The sequence below is a fragment of the Cervus elaphus genome, chromosome 10, assembly GCF_910594005.1.
Source record: "Cervus elaphus chromosome 10, mCerEla1.1, whole genome shotgun sequence".
NCBI classification, from domain to species: Eukaryota; Metazoa; Chordata; class Mammalia; order Artiodactyla; family Cervidae; genus Cervus; species Cervus elaphus.
The window spans coordinates 54812098-54830370 of NC_057824.1; the positions used below are offsets into that span (position 1 = coordinate 54812098).

General features: G+C 62.8%; 1 protein-coding gene across 1 annotated transcript; it reads left to right on the top strand.

Annotated features, from left to right (window-relative positions):
* Positions 1 to 17974, top strand: LOC122702049 (proline-rich protein 36-like). The gene is made up of 19 exons (XM_043915559.1): positions 1 to 101; positions 578 to 673; positions 2876 to 3072; positions 4247 to 4416; positions 6269 to 6536; positions 7050 to 7328; positions 7918 to 8130; positions 8434 to 8538; positions 10495 to 10719; positions 11629 to 11823; positions 11913 to 12009; positions 13062 to 13335; positions 14057 to 14193; positions 14284 to 14382; positions 14477 to 14609; positions 15217 to 15301; positions 16700 to 16725; positions 17002 to 17188; positions 17727 to 17974. The coding sequence occupies exons 1-19, from the start codon at positions 1 to 3 to the stop codon at positions 17972 to 17974; spliced, it is 3135 nt and encodes a 1044-aa protein (XP_043771494.1).
* Positions 17975 to 18273: the final 299 nt, after the last annotated feature.

Consider the following 18273-nt stretch of genomic DNA (forward strand, 5'->3'; position numbering starts at 1 on the left):
ATGGCTGCTCAGCCCGGGTGCTGGTTCAGAGGCGCCCGTGCCTCTCGGCCAGCGGAGAATGTTCCTAATCGTTCTGAGAGCGGCCTGACCTCCACTCCCAGGTCAGTGGCACTCCATCTCTGCTCCAGCCCCATAGTGAGGAGAGGGCTTCTCACCTCGGACCAGGCCCCCGTCCCCCCTCCAGGACCATCTATACCCGACCTGGTTTTCCATCATGCTCACTACCTGGCCTCCCCAGGGCCAGCAACACCCCTACTTAATCGAGACCCTCCTGACCCTGGAAGCAGCAGAGTAGCAGCAACCTCAAGCCACCCAAGGTCTGGTGAGGGTGGGACCCGGGAGAGGAGTCACAGGTCACAGGCCCTGAGACACGTCCTCAACCAGAGCAAGTCAAACAAGAGGTGGTCCCAGGGGAGTGACCCCGGAGGTCGGATATCAGCGTGGGCTCTGAAGCCCTTCCACCAGGCTCGTCTGAACTGGGGAGACAGAAACAGCAGGAGGAGGGGGAACTGGGGCAGCACCCACATGCCCAGCAAAGAAGGGTCTCTGGCACCTGCCCTGCGGAAGCCACCCACAGGCGGGAGGAGCTGACCAGCGAGGGAGCCACACCCAACGAGAGGGGGACATCCAGTGGGCAGGCCGAGGTGGCCTGCAGAGTGTGCCCATTTCACAGGTGAGAAAACTGAGGCTCCAGGAGAACATGGGGCCCCCATGAGGCCCATTCAGGGCACAGGGGGAACAGAGCCTGGGTCCAAACTCAGGGCCCACCACTGCCCCCGCCCCCCGGGCTGGATCTCCTGCTCGCGGGCGGGGCTCCGCTGCCCCTCAGCTCCAGCCCAGCCTCTCCCAGCCCTTGCCCTAAGTGAAGTGAAGTGAAGGCGCTCAGTCGTGTCCTACTCTTTGCGACCCCGTGGACTGTAGCCCACCAGGCTCCTCTGTCCCTGGGACTTTCCAGGCAAGAGTACTGGAGTGGGTTGCCATTCCCTTCTCCAGGGGAGCTTCCCGACCCAGGGATGGAACCCGGGTGTCCCGCGTTGCAAGCAGACGCTTTAGCCTCTGAGCCTCCAGGGAAGCCACCTGCTCAAACGGGACATGTCCAAACAGACACCTCATTCTCTGGAGGGGCTCAGGCCAAAACTTTTGATCATATCCACTTCCCAGCACTACCCCTGCTGAGGCCAGGAGCAAGTTCAAGAGCCCCATCCCCCCACCTCCAGCCAGACGCCACACCCAGAATCCCCAGGTGTTCCCCACTTTCGCTCCCCAGCAAGGAGGCAGCTCCATCCTTCAGAGCACAGATCACACCCCCCGGCTTAGCTCCTCACAGAAGCTCCTCACATCCCTCCCACCAACAGCACAGATCTCGTCCAACCCCGCCCCCCCAGCCGCTCAGCCCCCCTCACCCACAGCCTCTCACGTCCCTTCCCCCTTGGCCAGGGGGCTCCTCGTGGTCCAGTGGGCACACGGGCTGTGTTTCTGATCCACCCCGGGGCCTTTGCACTCGCGATTTCTTCTGCCTGGGAAGCTCTTCCTCCAGATGGGTACGTGGCCTTCACAAGGCTGCTCTGGCCATTCGAGCTGAAATCCCCTCCTTCCAAATGAAGAACCCCAGTGGAGGGACTTCCCTGGTGGTCCAGTGGCTAAGACTTGGTGCTTCCAGCGCAGGAGGCTGGGGTTCAGTTCCTGGTCAGGGAACTCGATCCAACATGCCGCAGTGAAGGCGGTGCAGCAAAGAAACAAGAAGAACCTCGGTGGACACAGGAGATAGGCCCTGATGGGAGCAGGAGTGGTCTCGTCATCATAAGAGGGGCCCAACGCATGGCGACTCGGCTGGGATGATGGAGGGGGGTGCAGCCGCCTCGGAGTCTGGATCAGGTCCACCTCTAGCAGCCGTTTCTCCTGTTGTCAGTGAAGGGGTAGACCAGATGGCCTCAGGGCAAGGTCTGCTGGGAATGTGACATTTGAACTGTCTCCCAGTGGACATCCAATCTGTCTGGCCCACTCCCCGCCTCCATGAGAAGGACACTCACACTGACCGGTCAGGAAACCAAGGCCCTGGCACTCAGGCCTCTCTGTGCCGATTTAACCTAAGCCAGCCGCCTGCCGGGCAAAGCCCCGTTGCAGCTTGTCAGCGTGCAGGAGCACCCCCTCACCCAGCCCAGCTTCTCCAGCCCGCACGAGTGGCAGAACCGCCCGAGCGGATCTAAGACGCCCCTAATTGGAATCCTGACGACTTGAGAACTAACGATACACTCAGCTCACCCTTAATTGGCGTGGGGCTGCCAAGGACGCTGAGCGCCGAGGCCCGGCTCTGACACGAGGCATCATTAGAGCGCCTCGGGCAGCTCTGCGCCACGGCCCGTCCCCACCCCGCCCCTCCCGGAGCCTCGGCCGGCAGACCCCACCCCGGCTCCTTGGCCTCTGACAGCCGGGCCCCAGACGGCTGTTCCCTGTGGCTCCCAGGGGAAGCCCAGGCCTGTTCCCACACAGATGCCCACCCTGGGAGGCTGGGCGAATCCTGGGGTGCTGGGGGGTCTCTGCTCTCCCTCAGCAGCAGCACTGCCTCTCCGCTCTCCGGGCCAGCCTCAGCCAGTCTGACGGGGCCTTGTGAAGTGTGCAGAGAAAACCAACCAGCGCACCGCCGGGCCCCACCCACGGGGCCGCCACTTCCCCTGGCGTCCTCGGCACACACACACAGCTCCCTACCCTGGTCTGAGCCTCCCTTTCCACAAACGCACACGGGCATAACGTCGCTGCGGGCCCAGCCTCTCCCCCAGCTGGCGGTGGGCCACACTCATTGCAGGGCCAGGCCTGTGGAAGGCCCAGGGGTGTGTGAAGGGTCTAGGCTCCCCGTCCCTCACCTTGGGGTGTCCAGGCTGGCCGCACGTGCCCAGCTGGCTCTGGATGACCAATCAATCAATCAGGACAGCCCGGCACGCAGTGTCCGTGAGGAAGCCCGGAGCCACGTCTGCGTGCTGGGACCAGGCCTGCAGAACAGGGCTGTGCCCTGGGACCCAGGGTGGGCCACCACCACGCTGGGGAGACTCAGCCTGGGGCCCCCTGAGCTGCCCGGTGAGCTTGCTCAGAACTCAGGCGGTTCAGCTGGCCTGCTGCCCACTCACAGCAGGCTCCCCTGTCCTCCCAGAGGCCCTCATCCTGAGACGGGGGGTGAGTGGGCAGGCATGCCCCATCTGAGCAGGAACATGGCACGCGGGAGAGCTGGTCGACCACCTTCTCTATGTAGACGCCCTCCCTCCCCTTGGCTCTGGGCCCCAGGCCATCACAGACCTGCCCAGCAGAAGGTGGAGCTTCTCAAGACTTCTCCCCAGCCCTGCCCTCTCCCATGAGAGAGCCCCCCAAAACCTCCCCGCCATGGGGGACCCCCACATGGCCGTCTGGCCAGGGTCTCTCTTTGGCCCACGCTTCTCTGCCCCTGGGCCACACCACCTGGGGGAGGGAGCCGGGCCCACCCCACACCCTCCAATCGTGTGCAGCAGGTGTTCCACACGCTTGTGAGACAGCTGGGAGGACCGTGGCATCCAGAATCCAGGCTCTGCCCCCTGCTGGCTGTGTGACCTTGGGCAAGTTGCTGATCCTGAGCCTGGCTCTTCACCCATAAAGTAGGAGGGACCACACCTGACTTAGAGGATTGTTGCAGCACGTACTGAACCCTGTCTGGAAGGCGCCCAGCACAACTGAGCGCTCAACACTGTATTTCTAGAGTCTTTCAGCCCTGCCTGGCACACAGTAGGTGCTCAATAAATGCAACGCCCCAAGGGGCTGCTCATCTGGCTGGGTCTCTGGCCTCTCCTGGGAACAGGAGTTCTGGGAGAGGCTCCAGCTCCAGGGCTGGGCCCAGGGTAGCTGCCAGACTAGGCCCAGATGCTGCCCCCTCTGCCCTCAGAGCTGGGCGGGGGACTCAGCCAAAGCCCGGCAGCTCTGGGCCCCCGGGGAGACGGGGGAGGGTCAGGGGCTCATTACTGTGATTAACTTGTCATTTCTCATCAGACACCACCCCCTGGTCCTTCATGTAACACTGCTCCAAACCCTGCCTTTTCTATTTCTGACTCTTTCTCTTGCTGGAGTGCTCTGGCTTTGCCCTTAATAAATCTCATTTTATTCTTCTAATTTACTCAGACAAAGTTGGATGGTTTTAATATCATCTAAATTATTAGCCATTCTGTCAGTTTAATGATATCTGCAAATGTTCACCCCCATGGATTTGCCAGCCTGTCCTCTGGGTCAGAAATCCACGAGCTTCCTGGAGGCTGCCTCCAGCCGGGGTCCCAGAAGCGGGACACAGCGCCAGTGTCGCGGGCACCTGTCTGCCCAAACGACCTCTCGGGGACCAGGCATGACCTGGAGAGAGCCCAAAGCGTGTGCGTGCGTTTGGGGCCGGCTGCTGGCCGCATCCACGTGAGAAGATCAGGGGCACTGGGGTCTGAGGCCAGTGAGTGGGTGAGAGCAGGGAGGGGCCAACCCCACACAGGCCACGTGGCCCGAGAGTGTGGGTGCTGTGGGGCGCTGGGGAGGGTGGGAGGAGGCCACGCCGGGCCCCTGCAAGGTGATGCTGAAACCACAGACCGAGGAGCTGGCTGTGAGGCCTGGATGTTAAAAGAAATACAAGGGGACCCCCCCCTAGTGGCATACACTGGATAAGGACCCACCTGCCAGCACAGGGACACGAGTTCAAGCCCTGGTCTGGGGAGATTCCACAAGCCGCGGAGCAGCTAAGCCCGTGCGCCGTGACTCCTGAAGCCCACTCGCCCTGGAGCCCGCGGTCCGCAACCAGAAGCCAGCCACTGCAGTGACAAACCCACGCCCCGCAGCCAGAGAAAACCCGTACACAGCCCCGAAGACCCAGCGCCGTCAAAAATAAATCAATCAAAAGAGAAAAAAAAGATCAAGGGGTGAGTGTCATGGACGTGGGGGGCTGGCGCAGGCCTATCCAGGCCGAGCAGGCTTTTGGGGGGACACGCAACTTCAAGACCTTAAAAGGGGTGTATGATTTTTAAATAGCTCACATTTATTGAGCATTTAGCATATGTCAGGCACTATTTTAACTATTTCACAGAAAACCGTGAGCCCCCTGGACACCCCTGTGAAGAGACGCACGGTGATGCTCCACAGCGTTGCTGAGACAAGACTCACAGGCAGATCACCCGCTCGGAGGCATGAGCTGGAGGTTTCAGTACCTGCACAGAAGTCTGCACCCACCACGAAAGGTCAATTTTAGAACATTGTCTTCACCCCAGAAAACAACACTGCACCCCTCAGCCCCCAGTCCCCTTTTCCCAGCCCTGCTGACCAGGTTTCACGTAAATGGAATCACACACTCTGGGGCTTTGGTGTGACAAGTGTTTTTCACTGAGCATCCTGTTTTCAGATTCACCCAGGCAGAAGCACATATGAGAAGCCTGTCCTTTTTTTTTTTTTTGCTGAATAATATTCCCCCTCATGAATAATAATATTCCCCCGTGTGAATAGACCACATCTCATCATCTGTTCATCAGCTGATGGACACTGGGGTTCTTTTCACCTTTTGGCTGTTGTTAATATGCTCTGTGAACATTTTGTGCCGATTTTCCTGGGAACATGCTTCCCTTTCTCGTGGGCGAATACCAAGGAGTGGAATTGCAGGGTCACAGGCTAATTTTGTGTTTAACCATCGGAACAGCTGGACTCCCTGAAAAGGAAGCGATTCTGAGGATGAAAGATAGGAAACAAGAGTGGGCCTTCAGGGTAGGAGCTGTGCTGTGTCTAGGGGTGGCTGGAGACCCATTCATTTCTGTGTCTGCTGGCACCAGCGGGACTTTTCATGGATGAGTGAGTGAACGAATGAATGAAATGAGGTGACCCAAAGGGGCCGGGGAGAAGAGGGAACAGAGAAATGAGGGGAGAAGTCTTGGTTTTGCAGTCCTGAGGCCAGGCTTGGCTCAGGCTGGTCAAGCCCACCTGCGCTCGGGTGGGCCCTGGAGGAGACCCCGCCCACCCCGGACCTCCTTGGAGCCCTGCCTTGGCCGAAGTCACTGTCTTCCAGCCTCTCCCATGACGACACCTCCCCACGCTGTCTGAGAGGCTGTAACAGCCTGTTAAACAGAATAATGAGAGGAATAAAACCCACTGAGACGCGGCCCAGCGCGGCCCACAAACCGTGATGCCCGCAGACCTAGGGGGGTGGGTGGGGGACAGAAGGGCCGGGGGTGGGGCCGGGATGCTGGGCCGTCCTGGGTCTCCCGGCTGTCTTGGGGCACCTCCTGCCTCCCAGGCCGCAGGGCTGTGCTCCCAGGGGCTGCACGCTGGGCCCTGGCTGGGCCACTCCTTAACCATCACTGTTCGCCCCCCCACGCCCTGCTCCACGCCGCTGCCTTGCCGCGTCTATGTGGTCGGCCCCCTCGCGGCCTGCCCCTCCGGCGCTTCCTGCCTGAACCCCATCCTGGACTGCCCTCGAGCGTCACTGGAGCACATGGACTTCCCCACCAATGACATTCCAGGGCCACCTGCTCTTCCAGAACCTTCCCGCATCAAGGGGTGGGGTCAGCTGTGACCCCTCCTTCCACCTGGACAGGCCTCTGACGGCCTCAGGGGCCAGCGCAGCTGCAGACAGACGTCCGCCCAGGCGGGGGAAGCGGCAGACGCCTATTTCCCGTCAGCTCTGGGAGCCGCAGAGCTGGGCGTGGGCTGGGCGCGCGCCTCCCCAGGCCTCTCTGCTGGGTGTGCAGATGGCCGTCTTCTCCCAGGCCCCACGTGGTCGTCCCTCTGTGCCTCTGTGTCCTAATCTCCTTCTTATTAGGACACCTGTCAGACTGGATTAGGAGCCACACACGTGACCGCATTTTACCTCAGTTCACCCTTTAAAGACCCATCTCCACTACAGTTGCAGCCTGAGCTGCTAGGACTCCGGACTCCATGAGTTTGGAGGGGACACAATTCCACTCTAACACACGCTGAGGACGAGGCTGGGGGGTGGGGGCGGGCAGGCAGCGGCTGGGAGTGGGGAGGCCCATCCGGAGGCCCTCAGCCAGCACCCCTGCGCCCCGCACCCCAAGGCGCCACCTTGCAGGCAGCCTTCCCCAGGACAGGCTCCATGCCAGCGTCCTACCTAGAGCCGTCACAGCTGGCCTGGGAGGAGGTGGGGGACATAACCGTCCCCCGTTCTGCAGCGGGAGACCAGAGGCTCCGGCTCAAGCAGGGCCCAGGCAAGACTGAGCCCAGGCTGGTCTCAACCACTCTCGGCCAAGCAGAGAAGCATCTGCTCAGCCTGGACACTCTCCCCGATTCCAGGCCTCACCCGGCCCTGACTGGCAGCGGGCTCCACACCTGGGCAGGTACAGACCCAGAAGCCAGGAACTGTCCCCAAGGGTGGCAGGAGCAAATCACAAAAGGAGCAAAACCACGCAGCCACCAGGGACCTCGGGCAACGGCCTGCTGGCCCGCCCCCGCCCCCCCCCACCGCCCGGCAGCAAAGAGGGTGGGCCTGAGAGGCTGGTGCCTTCCCACGAGGCAGAGGACGTCGGAGAATCCTGCCTCCAGGAGGGGCTCAGGTCAGAACTGGAGCTGAGTCCTGGGGCTGGATACCCAGCACCAGCCCTTCCCTTGGGACCTTCTGGGTCTACGTGGATGGGGGAGGCAGGTGACACGTGCGCCCACCTCTCTGCATCTGTGTCCCCTTTTACTCCTCTGTCCACGTGGCCCCCCACCCCCCAGCCCATCTCTGCAGACAGACATCAGATGCCCCAGACCCCGTGGGAACAGAGCTTCCCCATGGCTAGCTGCAGGGACTGACCCACTATCCCGACTCCCAGTCCGATTGGTCTGGCTTAAGTCAGGTGACCAGCCCGGGGCCAGTCATCAGGGCCCAGGTGGGCCTCGGGGGACAGCAGGGATGACAGCGTGATGGCCAGGTTCACCCTAAAGCCACAGCCCTCATCAGCGTCAGCTCGGCCCTCAGACTAGACCCGCCGCCCCTGCGGCTGCCTCCCTGCCTGACCGCCCACGGTGACTGGCGTGGAATTGCCCCGCGCAGCTTCTCCCTGGATGCTGACCGGGCGGGCCAGCAGCGCCTTGAAGGTCATGCCCAGTGTGACCCTCAGCCGTCCGGCTGGAGGTGTGGTGTCCCGAGGCAGGAAGGTGACAGGGACTTTGGCCGGTTGATCAGAAAAAAGCATGTTCTGTTTGGTTCTGAGCGCCTGATTGTAGGGACTTGGGTGGATCGGAACATCCTCAGGGACAAGGTGGGCAGACCCGGATGCCAGCTGAGGACACGCCGTTAAGGAATCGGAGGTGGTCAGCAGAAGGGCAGGATGAGCTGACCACCTTCAGACACCAGAAGGGCAGGAGGAGGAGGAAGGGAGGTTATCTGTGCATCTTCAGAGGGCAGAGCACCATCAGCAGAAGCAGGTTTGACCTAACACTTGCAAGACCTTCCCACAGCCAAGCTGGGCGGCGTCAGACGCGGCGGCCCTAGGGACAGCGAGCTCCCCATCGCCGGTGGTTCAAGCAGCAGCAGGACAGCTGCGGGTCGGGGCATGACGCGAGGTCAGCAGTCGGCTCCCACACTCCCACGGGCTTCTCACTCCTGGTGGCCGCCCTCCGGGGCCGGCCTGGGGAGGGAGTGTCTCTTTCTGTCTCTAAAGATGAATCCTCACTTCTCATCATCTCTGTCATGTTGAGTCCTACAGGAACAGCTGTTAAGAAATCACATTTGTACCTTCTCAGAAGCTCTCTTGAACTTGGAGTGCAAATTAACTTCATGTGATCTGAAATATAAAAGGTCGCTTCCCCACAAATTAAAAGCTGGGAGCCGCTTGCCAAGCTCGTGAGTGTCGCGGGTTGCGCGGGCACGTCCTCGGGGAGGGCCGGCGTCCACGCGGCTGCTGCCGCGGTCACGCGGGCGGCTCTTCACCGTCCTCTCTCAAGGCCGTTCGCCCCGGTCACGACACCCTGCAGGCTGCGGCCCCTCCACCCCGCCTCTGGGGACGCACATGCAGGGCTCGGGGGGCCAGGACCCTGTGTGGCCCCTCTTGCTGGCTGCTCCCCGTCTGTGTCCTGGGAAGCGGGCAGGACACAGCAGAAGGGCCTCGGTCTCCCCACGTGGCGCCAGAGCGGCAGCCCACGCCCAGACGGATGCCACCTAAGCCCCTCGGACACCGCAGGCCCTGGCTACCCCCGGCCCCCTCCCCAGCTCCCTGCCTCTCTGCCATCACCAGGACCAGCAACCCCCTTAGTGTCCCCCACACGGGTCCTCTCGCCCCCACACCCCGGCAGGACCCAAGGACATCACTGCCCGCCCTGGCCCTAGAAATGCCTGCTGGGCATCCAGAGAACCAAGAGAATGCTCTCGCTCACAGGCCTGGTCCTCCCAACCTCCCCCCTTGCCGAGAGCTGGCTCCACGCCCTGGGACGACGCCTCCCCGCCTGTTCGGGGTTGGGGGGCATCCTCCCTCTGCCCCTCCGGGAACCTCGAGGCTCGGGGCTCAACCCCAGAGACAGCAGATGTCCGGGGACTGTGGAGATAAGATTGTTTGGAGTGTGAGCAGGACTGAGGGGAGCTCGCGCGGCTGGAACTCAGGGGTGGGGAGGGGGCTGGGCCCCCGCTAAGCATCTGGGCTCAGAAGCTGGAGAGGTTGGAGACCCGCTGGTACCCGCTGAGTGCCCGGCAGGATGTGAGGGAGGGGGCCAGGGCAGGACAGGGACACGTCTGGAGGGCCTGGAGAAGGCCAGGCAGCAGGAGGAGCGCGGGCCGCAGCCCCGAGAAGGAGGCTTTGTCCCGTGCTGTCAGCCCGCTCCTCAGTCTCTGCGATCGGTGTCCGCTCGGGCTGGGGGCCAGCTAGGGGCAGATGCTCACAGATTGGTTCACTTCTAACAAAACCGCGCCGTGGCTGCCTGCCGTCCCTGCAGGGACCGCCTGGAGGGAGGTTCTCTGGATTTCTAGAACCTCCGAAGTGAGCTTAGTTTCAAATCACAATCACTTGCTCTTAAGGAAGATGCGGCTGGTCCAGGAGGAGGGTTGGGGGGAGCTGGGGGGAGGGGGGTCAGTCCTGCCTGATAAGACAGCCTCCAGCCTTGGAGACAGTGGGCCGGCAGCTGCCAGCTGTCACCTCACAATAAGGGCTACTCAGCGAGAGGTGGCCAGCCCTTCCAAGATGGAACCTCAGCTCCCCCAGCCATCCAGACTGGGAGAGGCCGTCTGCGGAGGACCTGGGATGCGGCCAAGGGGCACCAAAGCCTGGATGGTCCTTCCCCTGGATGGGACACGGCACAGACCAAAGCCCTGTGTGGAGGCAGACGGGAGGATCCCAGGGCCTGCAGTCCGCATGGGGCCGCGGGAAAGGCAGGGGGCTCAGAGAGCAAAGCTCAGACCTAAGAAAAGTCAGCCGGTTCCCGACGAGCCAGCACTCCTGTTCCAGTCCTGTCAGCTGAGCCGGACCCCTGGCCGGGGTGGAGGAGGCTCTGCGACGGTTGAGTCATCGTCGCCATGAACGTCACCGTCAGCATCACCGGCTCCACCGGGAGCATCACCAGGGGCCTCCATCTCCGCCTCCGTCATCAGGCCGCTTCCTGTCCCTGCTACGCTGGTCACCATCGCCGCCAGCATCCTCACGCTCGGGTTCAGCAGCATCACGCTCACCGGCACCATCGGCTCCCGCTCTGAGTGCACCCGCTCCCAGGCCTACATGAGTGCTGGCCCCTCCCCCCAGGGCTCTGCCCACCTTCACTGTGAGACGCTGGGAGAGCCCCTCACAGAACTTTGCCTGAGAACCCCGCCCCCAGTCTGGGGGGCCTCTCTCCCCATCACAGCCCTGAGCGCCTGAGACTGGGGCTGCTTGTTGAGTGTCCGTTCCTGCAGCGAAGAGGCAAGCTCCTTGAAGACAGCCCTGCCCACCCACACTCCCTCGCCCTGGAAGAAGCCTCACTCCTTAAGCGGGTCAATGGTCAGACACTAACTATCCCAAGACTCCCCTGGTGATCCAGTGGCTAAGGCGCCACGCTTCCAATGCAGGCGGCTCGGGTTCAACCCCTCAGCGGGGGACTAGATCCCACGTTCCGCAACTAAAGGGTTTGCATGCCGCACATAATCAAGACTCAGTGCAGCCAAATAAATAAATAAAAATAAACTCTCGTTTTGGACTTCCCTGGTGGCTCAGATGGTAAAGAATCTGCCTGCAAAGCAGGAGACCTGGGTTTGATCCCTGGGCCGGGAAGATCCCCTGGAGGAGGGAAAGGCTGCCTACTCCATTATTCTTGCCTGGAGAATCCCAAGAACAGAGGAGCCTGGCAGGCTATAGTCTAAAGAGTCGGACACAGCTGAGCAGCTAACTCTTTCACTTTCAAGCTCTCTCTAAAAAACAGAGACACGAAGGACCCGGACGCACTGTGCTCCCGCTGGGCCAGGCGGCCAGGCTGGGGCTCGACCCCCGGAACTGCTGACCCCGGAGCAGTGCAGAGTTCAGAGCGCACCTGCAAGGACACCGCCTTCAGAGACTGGCTGGCCCGAGGCCGCCCAGCTCCTGGAGGCCAGGCCAGGACTGGAGGCTGTATGACTCCCTCCAACGCAGCACTGAGGCACGTTACCCGAGGCCCTGGTCCCCAGCTCCTGACTGGGCTCTGGTCTCGTGGCCTTTCCAGCATCGTCCCCAGCCTCCTTCCCGATCGCGACTCCCCGGATTCCTACCCGCTCGCCCACTAGCCAGACACAAGCGGCCCCCAGTGACCGCCAGAGCGGCGCTGCCCTCCTCAGAGCCCCCTCTGCAGCCCTGAGCCAGCACCGCCCGCCCTGCCTCCCGCGGGAGACCCTCAGCCCTGGCCTCCTGCTCACCAGACGTCCGCTCCAGCCCTGCCACTAGCCCAGCTGCTGGACCAGCCGGAGGCCTGGCTGAGGGGGCCCTGACGCCCACACTCTGCTAAGTCAGCGTTAACCAGGACCGTGCCCTGCGACCCGGGGGCCGGCAAACCCCCGCCTCATCGACGTCCTCCCAGCAGTCCCAAGACCAGGCATGACCACCCCCGGTAAGTTAACGAGGAAGCTGGATTTACCCTCGCGTCCTGGACATGCGGCCAGGCATGCCCGTCCCTGGGCACCCCCGAGGCCCTGGGAGCCTGGACAGCCCTGGCTTTCTGAAGTCGGGGCTGTGGAGGCCACACACGCCGTGCGCACACACATCCACACACTGGGCACACGGTGCCCAGGCCGAAGGCGCCCGGGTCCCCCCAGCACACCTGCCCTTTGCATCTGATGCCCGCTGAACCCGCCGCGGCCCACCCCGAGGACAGCCCTCGGCCAGGTCGCTCTGCTTCCCAAACCGTCTCATCTGACGTCCAGGGCTCCCGCGGGGAGAGAAAGCCGGGAACATAATGAACCTGGAGAACCTTCGTTATTAGTTCAACCTTCTGGCTGGTGTGACGTTTACACCCGAGAGTCAGCCTGGCAAGGCCACAGAGTGCTGGAAGCTTCTCTCGGATCTGGGGAGTCAGGGTGGGAAAGGGTCTCGGAGACTGAGAAACCGATGAGAACGCGGGGCTTGGGGTGGGGGATCATTGAGAGTCATGCCTGCTCCTCCTCACATCCCCCCGGGGACTCACTGGAAGCAGAGGGACGCCCTCAAGGTCGGCAAGTGGCCTCCTCCCAGGAGGGCCGGGGACCTCAGCCCAGGAGGCGGCCCCACCCCCGCACAGGCGGCAGGGGGACGGCCGCCCCCTGCTCCCCCATCTCAGCGTCTGGTTTCTGCCCGGCTGCCTTTGCACGGTTCCCACCCCCCACCCGGCCGCCAGGAGCTTCCCGTAACCAGGGCTGTGTTTCTCTCAGCTGACACAGGAAGGGAATATTGCAGCCTAGAGGCACTTAAAGATTAGAATGCTTTAATTAATTTTTAGTGATCAATGCTCTCAAGGCCTTTTGGAGATGAGTCCTGCAGTCCCCACTGTGTGACTTCACTAATGGAATAATAATCCGTGTAATGGGCTAAAAACACACCACCCAGCCCCTCAGGGTGTGCGGGAAGCGGGAGCTGCTTCCTGTCGAGGGACAGAGGCACGTCCGTGTCTCTGCGTCCACCCCCCAGGACTCGGGCCTGCTCGGGGGCGGGCATCCTGGATGAGGAGCTGCGGGCGGGGCTCTGCCTTCGCCCCCCAGCAGAGGGCCGACAGAGATTCCCCCGAGACAGTGCCAGCGAGCAGAGCCGCCCCCACCGCCAGACCGGGGCTCGGGGCTCGGGGCTCGGACAGGCTGCCCAGGACGGCCCAGCCCCGGCCTGTGCTCTGGCCCTCCACAGCATGTCCAGCCACCCCGCCCCGCGCCCCCCGCCTCCCGCCGCGCCTGTGCCGGCCCCTGCCCTGGTGTCCTAACCACGTGCCTCCTCCTGACCAAACTGAGACCCCAGAGGCCTGGGCTCCAACCCCAGCTCTGCTCGCTACCGTCCAGGTGAGCTGGGCTGGCCGCAGCCTTCCCGAGCCTCGGCTCTGCGGGGACGAGAGGGGGACCGCCAGGGCATGTGGCGTTCAGTGTTCACAAGATAATCTCAGCGGGTCCAGTAAAGAGTGCCCGGCGCGTGGAAGGTGCTGGAAAAACGGTCAAGCCTGACTAACCCGTCTAGTCCACGGTGCCTGGGAAGGATGGGCAGACGGATCAGGAAGGGCTCCTTCCCAGCTGACAGCAGGGCCCAAGGTCCACCGTTTCCAGGCAAAGTCCTACAGATCGCCCCGGGGCCCCCCGCCCTCCACGGCCCGGCTCCTCCTCCAGAAGGAAAGACGCGGAGGAGGAGGAGGAGGAGACGTCTGAGAAGTTGGCACGTTGCAGGGCAGCGAGTGGGTTTCTGAGAACCCAGGTGCAGCTTAACCTACAAATGAAAAATTATGGTGATGAGAAAGAAGGAATATTTGATGAGGCAGCCTTGGGGGAATTGGAATTTGGCTGATGTGCAAGGAGAGGCTGGCTGGGGGGGAGGTGGGGAGGGGGGAGGCCCGCGGGGAGGGCGAGGGGAGGCGTTGGCGGGCGCGACCCTGGCAAGGTGCCCCCCTCAGCCTCACACCCTCCCCGGCGCCCACTGCCGGCCGGCAGGGCCCGCCCAGTCGGCCTATTCATCGCACACACGTCTGTGACAAGCACACGCTGGGTGCCTGCTGGACGCTCCTGGTGCTGCTGCCTCGGGCCCCTGTACCCCGCAGTCAAGGGCCCCGGGCCGGCCCCCCGCAGCTGTGGGGTCTCCTCGCCCCCAGAGGCAGGCTGTTGCCCTCCCCTGGGTCTGGGCCAGGCCCGGGACACATCTGACCGCTGGAATGCTGCAGGGGTGAAGGTCCACGTTCCCGAGTTTGCCCTGAGAAGCCCCTGAAAGGCTCGCCCCAGCGGCCCCGTCCCAGTAAGGAAGCTGGCCCAGCCTTCCGAGGGTAGGGGCCCAGGAAGGCAGCCACCCAGCGCCGCAGCCTCCAGAGGGCGGCCCTGGGGGCGCCGGTCAGGCGGGCAGGCGCTGCTACACCGCAGGGAGCCAGCAGCCCGGCTCCGCCTGGTGCTCTGGGAAGCCCCCACCCCCAGCGCTCCTGACTCTGACCCTGGGGGGCACAACCCTGGGACCTGCGTCTACAGCCCTCTCGTCACCTGGGCGGCTGGGAGCCGGGCAAGAGGCCCCACTGAACTCTCCCCACGTCCTTCGAGGGTGGCAGTGCTTTCCCCCCCAACCCCCATCTTCTCAGGAGGACGTTTGAGACTCAGGTCACAAAGCTCCTGGGGGGCGGAGCCCAGCCTCACACCCAGACCCTCTGTGACCTGTGACCACGGGCCCACCCTCCCCAGAGGCCTCAGCCGTAGCCCTCACCTCTCAGGCCACCTCTGCCTCCCACCCGCCCTCCCAGACCCCAGGCCCCGGGCCCCCCGCTCCCTTTCCTCCACTCTGACCGTCCCTGCTGCTGCCTCCTGACACCACGTGACCCAAAGCACCCAGGGGGCCCCTCTCTGCGAGCACGGCCGGGGGCACCAAGGACCCTGCGAGCCTTGCCCTCCTGCCGACACGGAGCCCGCACGCCCTCCCAGACTCTGCGGGTTCCGTGGTGCTTATCGAGGGTATATGGGGGGACTTCCCTGGTGGTCAGTGGATAAGAATCCACCTGCCCTGCACAGGACACAGGTTCAATCCCTGGCCCAGGAAGATTCCACGTGCCTCGGGGCAGCTAAGCCCGAAAGCCACAGGTGCTGAAGCCTGTGTGCCCTGGACCCGTGCTCTGCAGAAAAGAAGCCACGGCAGTGGGGGGCCTGGACACCGCAGCCAGAGAGCAGCCCCTGCCGGTCACAACCAGAGAAAGCCCTGCAGCGGTAAGACGCAGCACAGCCAACGTGAAATCAATTCATTAACATTTTTTAAAAAGAGCATGCAGGGGTCCCTGGTATCCCTATGGTTCCCACACTGTTCTTTCACTGCTGAGGGCGCACCTTCAATCCCCAGCTGAGGAACTAAATCTTGCGGGCCGCATGGCACGGCACCCTCCCCCAAAAAAACAAAACAGCCTGGGGACTCAGATACTTGTACACCTACGATCACAGCACCATTATTCACTGAAGCCAAAACGTGGAACAACCTCCAGTGACCATCCGTGGATGAATGGATAATAAAATGTGGTCCATCCACACAATGGGATACGATTCGACTTTAAAAGAGGAAGGAGATACTGACACCTGCTACAAGATGTATGAACCTGGAAGACAATATGCTCGGTGAAGTTAGCCAGTAACAAGAGGACAAAGACTGTGTGATTCCATTTAGAGGGGTCCCCCGCTGGAGTCAAATTCATAGAGACAGACAGTAGAGGCTGAGAACCAGGGCCTGGGGGAGGATGAGGGGGAGTCAGTATTTAACGGGGATGGAATTGTTGTTCCAAGCGATGAAAATGTTTCAAGTACGGGTGGTGATGGTTACACAACGTTGTAAGTACCTTCAGTGTTGCTGAATTGACGTTTACAAATGGTTAAAATTGTGTAATAACTACGGTGTTCTATGTGTGTGAGTGCTAAGTCACTTCAGACGTGTCTGACTCTTGCGATCCCATGGACTGTAGCTCACCAGGCTCCTCTGTCCAAGGGATTCTCTAGGCGAGAACACTGGGGTGGGTTGCCATGACCTCCTCCAAGGGATCTTCCCGAACAGGGAACAGAATCCGCGTCCCTTGTGTCTCCTGTACTGGCAGGCGGGTTCTTCACCACTAGGGCCACCTGGGAAGCCCCACTGCATTTTGAGTGTTTTGCCACAATCAACAGAGAGAGAACAGGCGATGGCGCCGTGCTGCTGGCTTCTGGTCCAGCCCAAAGACATTGGCAAACTACTGCCTCCAGGACACCGGCTCGGGGGGCCCTGGGCTGTCACATGTGAAGTCCAGCTCCTCTGGAGAGGCCACAGGGGGGAACCCCAGTGGACAATCCCAGCTGAGCCCAGCCGTCCGGCCATCCCTGTCACAGTGCCAGGCGTGAGTGACTCTGTCTGGGACCCACCAGACCAGCCCCTCCCGGGCTGAGTGCCCCAGGTGGACCCTGGGCAGCATCACGTAGAGCAGAAGAACCACCCAGCTGAGCCCAGCCCAGATTCTTCACCCCCAGAGTCTCAAGTGACGGTAAGTGTTGTTACATGGTTTGCTACACAGCACGGGTAACTGGAACACGCAGTAGGACAGACAGTCCAGATACTGACCCAGATGTGACTGACCCTCTCACTGTGCCCAGAGCACGGGGACATCGGGGGCATTCCGGTGAGTCAGAAACACGCTTCCCTCGGGGCTCACATGAGGTCTTCGAGGCAATGATGGTGGTGATGCACGGCCGCACAGGAGCTCAATGAGGGCGCCCAGCTGGGGAGAAGGAAGGAGGGCCTCCTGCTGTGGGCCTCTGGGCTCTGAGCAGGCCAGGACTCTCTGAGCCTGTTTCTCCATCTGTGATGTGAGGACCACGAGACCCCAGTGTCAGGAGGGGACGGTCCAGGACACAGAGGTTCCCCAGCGCCTGACGACACGCCCCCTCGCCTGCAGGAGGGGGCTGGCTCTGAGGGGTGCCCCACGGCTTTGCCCGGGGCCCTGCAGCAGAGGGGGCCACAGCCGCCCCCAGGGGGCCTGCATGATGCCCGGCCCTCGACGGCCGCCCCTCCCCTGCCTCACCCCCGACGCCCACGCTGGGTGCACCTCCCGACGGCCACACTTCTCAGGCTCTCCTCCAGGGGTGGGCTTCCGGGGGTATCCCCGAGTCCTTCCCAGGGCCGCCCTGACGCCTGTCTTGCACAGGGAGGTCTGAGGATGGGGGCAGAAGCAGACAGGTCTGCCATCAGCTCTTCAGTGGGGCAGCTGTGCACCCTTGAACAAGTCACCTAACCTCTCTGGGCCTGGAAAAATCGATGTCTGTGGATGGAGGGCTTGGCTTCTGGGTCATTACCAGCGTCTTCCTCATGCCCCTTACAGGGGTCCCTGCGGGGCCCCTGGTGTGCCGTGTGACTTTGCAGGCGCCGCCTTCCCTCTCTGAGCCTGAGATTCCTCCAGGTTCAGCTGAGGGGTCAGCCTGAGTCTCTGAGACCCTCCGAGCTCTTAGAACAGAGCCTATTGGCTGAGGCAGCGCTGCCTAGGGGGCAACTCGGCTCCGCCCTGCTTCCTCCCCAGAAGGGATGGAAGGCCAAGCTGGTCCTGGGTGCCTCCTGGGTGGGGAACGTGGGCGGGATCTTTGCCCCCATGCCCCTCCCCACCCCGCCCTGCCCTGGCTTCTGCAGCAGAGACGGGAATGATGGGCAGCCCTCCAGGCAGTCTCTGGGGGCACCCCCACCCCGTGCCCATCTCCCCGGCTGTGGTCGCTACGGCCCCTGCCCCGGGCCCTCCGCTCCACCCAGAACGCTCCTGTTGTCCTCGCTGCACCTGCTCTGGGCCGGAGAGCCTGCCGGCCGGGATGGACAGCCCTGGGGTGACCCCGTGCACCATCACGGGGGAGGGGCCCCCCGCCCGGGGCCCCCCGCCCGCCTGACCGCACCCCATGCGAGTCACGGTGAGGTGGGCTGGGAGGACACAGGAGGGGCAGGAGGAGCCGGCCGGGCGTCTGACCCTGGGCCAGGAACGCAGCGAGCTGCCAGTGCTGCTCGCCCTGGGCAGGCACCGCAGGGCCATCCGTCATCCCCAGCTGCCCAGGGAGTGAGCCCAGCTCTGGGCAGCGTGCCAGCCGCTGGCCCCACCTGCCCTCCCTGTGACCTCGGTGTCCACGGGCACAGCCACGGGGGCGCACGGACTGTGCAGCCCACCCCGGGGCGGGGTGCAGCAAGAGGGAAA